This window comes from Perkinsus marinus, assembly GCF_000006405.1.
Source record: "Perkinsus marinus ATCC 50983 genomic scaffold scf_1104296975092, whole genome shotgun sequence".
Taxonomy (NCBI): domain Eukaryota; phylum Perkinsozoa; order Perkinsida; family Perkinsidae; genus Perkinsus; species Perkinsus marinus.
Genome location: NW_003200872.1, coordinates 1,263 through 3,413, shown reverse-complemented (window position 1 = coordinate 3,413; position 2,151 = coordinate 1,263). Strand labels below are relative to the sequence as shown.

At 42.6% G+C, this 2,151-nt stretch overlaps 1 protein-coding gene across 1 annotated transcript in view; it reads left to right on the top strand.

The window, feature by feature from the left end:
• Positions 1–1,819: 1,819 nt before the first annotated feature.
• The window catches only part of Pmar_PMAR011007 (hypothetical protein), a gene marked incomplete at both ends in the record, with an annotated part of 1,346 nt that continues 1,014 nt past the window's right edge, over positions 1,820–2,151 (top strand). Inside the window, 2 exons of the mRNA XM_002765695.1 lie at positions 1,820–1,921; positions 1,995–2,151. Of these exons, the coding sequence (XP_002765741.1) occupies positions 1,820–1,921; positions 1,995–2,151 (259 nt within the window). The remainder of the gene's footprint in view (positions 1,922–1,994) is intronic.

Sequence of the window (2,151 nt, the reverse complement as noted above, 5' to 3'; positions counted from 1 at the left end):
CTAACCCACAAAATGAATTTTCACAACTGCATAATTCAGGTGAAATTTCAAAGAGAAATTATAATTCTGTTTTTGTGTGAAATACCATAATTTCAAAATATCTGCTACCCGAAACAACTTGCAAATATGAGTGCTAGTTGACTGGGCCCTCCGCCGTTCGAGGAAGGAGGCGATCGACGTTGTTGGAAAGAATCCTGAGAAAAATAATTTTCGCATAAAATCTTCATAGTGCGTAAAGAAGATACTCGTAGGAGAAGCAGTGGGAAAAACACGCAAAACGCGTGAAAAATGACCAAAGAATTAGGAAAAAATTAGGAAAAAACGTGGAAACAACGATGACATTAACATCTTTTTAAAGGAAAATTAGCGATATTTTTAATTGACAAATTTCTCGTGATTTTTTTTACTTTACGTTGCGGTTTGAATATATATAAAAACACTTTTTTTCACGCAGTTATCAACCCGTGAAAGAAAATGCAGTAATAATGGCGTTTCACCCGCGATATGAAAAACACTAGAAAAGATATGTTCAGTTCACTTCATATCGCGCTTAATACGTAGAGTAATGCGGCACTTAGCGTAAAACGATAAACACGGGTCATAACCCGACTTGGTCGTTATGATAATTATTAATGAAACCAATGAATCATAGGTCGAATATTAAAAGATACACATTAGGTCCGAGAAGATACTACTTCATCTCGAGTCGTCGGTGTGGTACTATCCTTGGGAGTTTTCTGCAGCGACGCACGCCAAAGACTTTTGCGAGCACCCAAGCGCAACGGTGTGATGAAGAGGAAACGGGATGATGGGGAAATCATTCGGAAATTTCCTGGGCAATTTTGTGATGAGAGTGTTGGAGTAGGAATATATGTTCGCTTTCCTCAGCTGAGCTCGAGAATTTCGAAAGCTGATTAGATGAGTTTATACACGATGTGATGTATAAGTGTAAAAAAATCGATGAAAATTTCTCAAAATTTCTCCATTGTCACCAACACATGTAGTTGACCATGTACTTATTTTCCCGCACTCCCTTATGACGACTCGTAAACTTTTTCAACAGTTTTCCTACCACTCGAACCACTGAAATTCACGTCGAGAAGTCAATATGCACTGCTAGTAGAAAAATGCTCCATAATTTCGAAAACTACACAAACTAGGGTAGAAATTATCGCCGTTTACATACGCCTTTCCTGAAAGATTCATTTGATGTCCAGTGGCGACTTCATGTATGTTGATATTATGCTTGGGCGAATCAGATGTGCATTGATTCATGTCTTAGTCGGGCCCCCATTTCTTGTTGTACATATTGAAAGAAATTTTCTTTCCAAAACTATCAACGGAAATCCCGTGATTTGAATCGTCTCCTTATCCTCATACTTTTGTCCATTTGTCATTCAACGAGGTCAAGGAGAAAAGAAGTGATGATGATACGAGTTAGTATAGAGCAAAACGGTCGGGCGGGCGACGACCAAAGCTGTGAGGATATCCTCCTTACCGCTTCCCGACTCTCAAGCTGTTACTAAACTCAAGAAATTATCTTCTGAGAACAACTAGAATCATTGTAGATAGATCAATAGCAATGAGATGGCGGTGGGGTATCAGGTCGAGTCGAAGCGAGTCAACTTTCGATGCTGCCCGTTTGTTCGACTAGTTTGCTTGTAAGGAGTCATCACCATCATTACGTTGCGGAGAAAATGCGCGTTGCGATGCAGATCTCGCTCGCCATGCTTAAGCGCGAAACGGCGAGGTAGAAGGCGAGCGAGATATATACGTTTCTCAGGTATCCATTGATACGCTTAAAAACTCTCTGTGACAGATGCAGGTTCATCACGTCAAGTTTGGCCTCGGTCCTCTTCCTCGTGGACCGAAGGTGACTAACAAGAGGAAGCTGTGTGCCCATGAAGGGTGCCTCAAGCAGGTGAGCAGGTTTCCGGGCTACTCCATAGCTTCTTTGTTTGTTTCTTTCTTCAAATGATGGTTGTTTCTCTTAGCTCGGGACGGGACTCCGTACTGCATCAGTCACGGAGGTGGCCGTCGGTGCGAAGTGCTGGAGTGCACGAAGAGTGCTGTGGGCAGCAGCGAACGCTGCAAAGCTCACGGCGGAGGAGAAGATGCACCGTGGATGCTGTACCACCGCTGCCCGCCCAG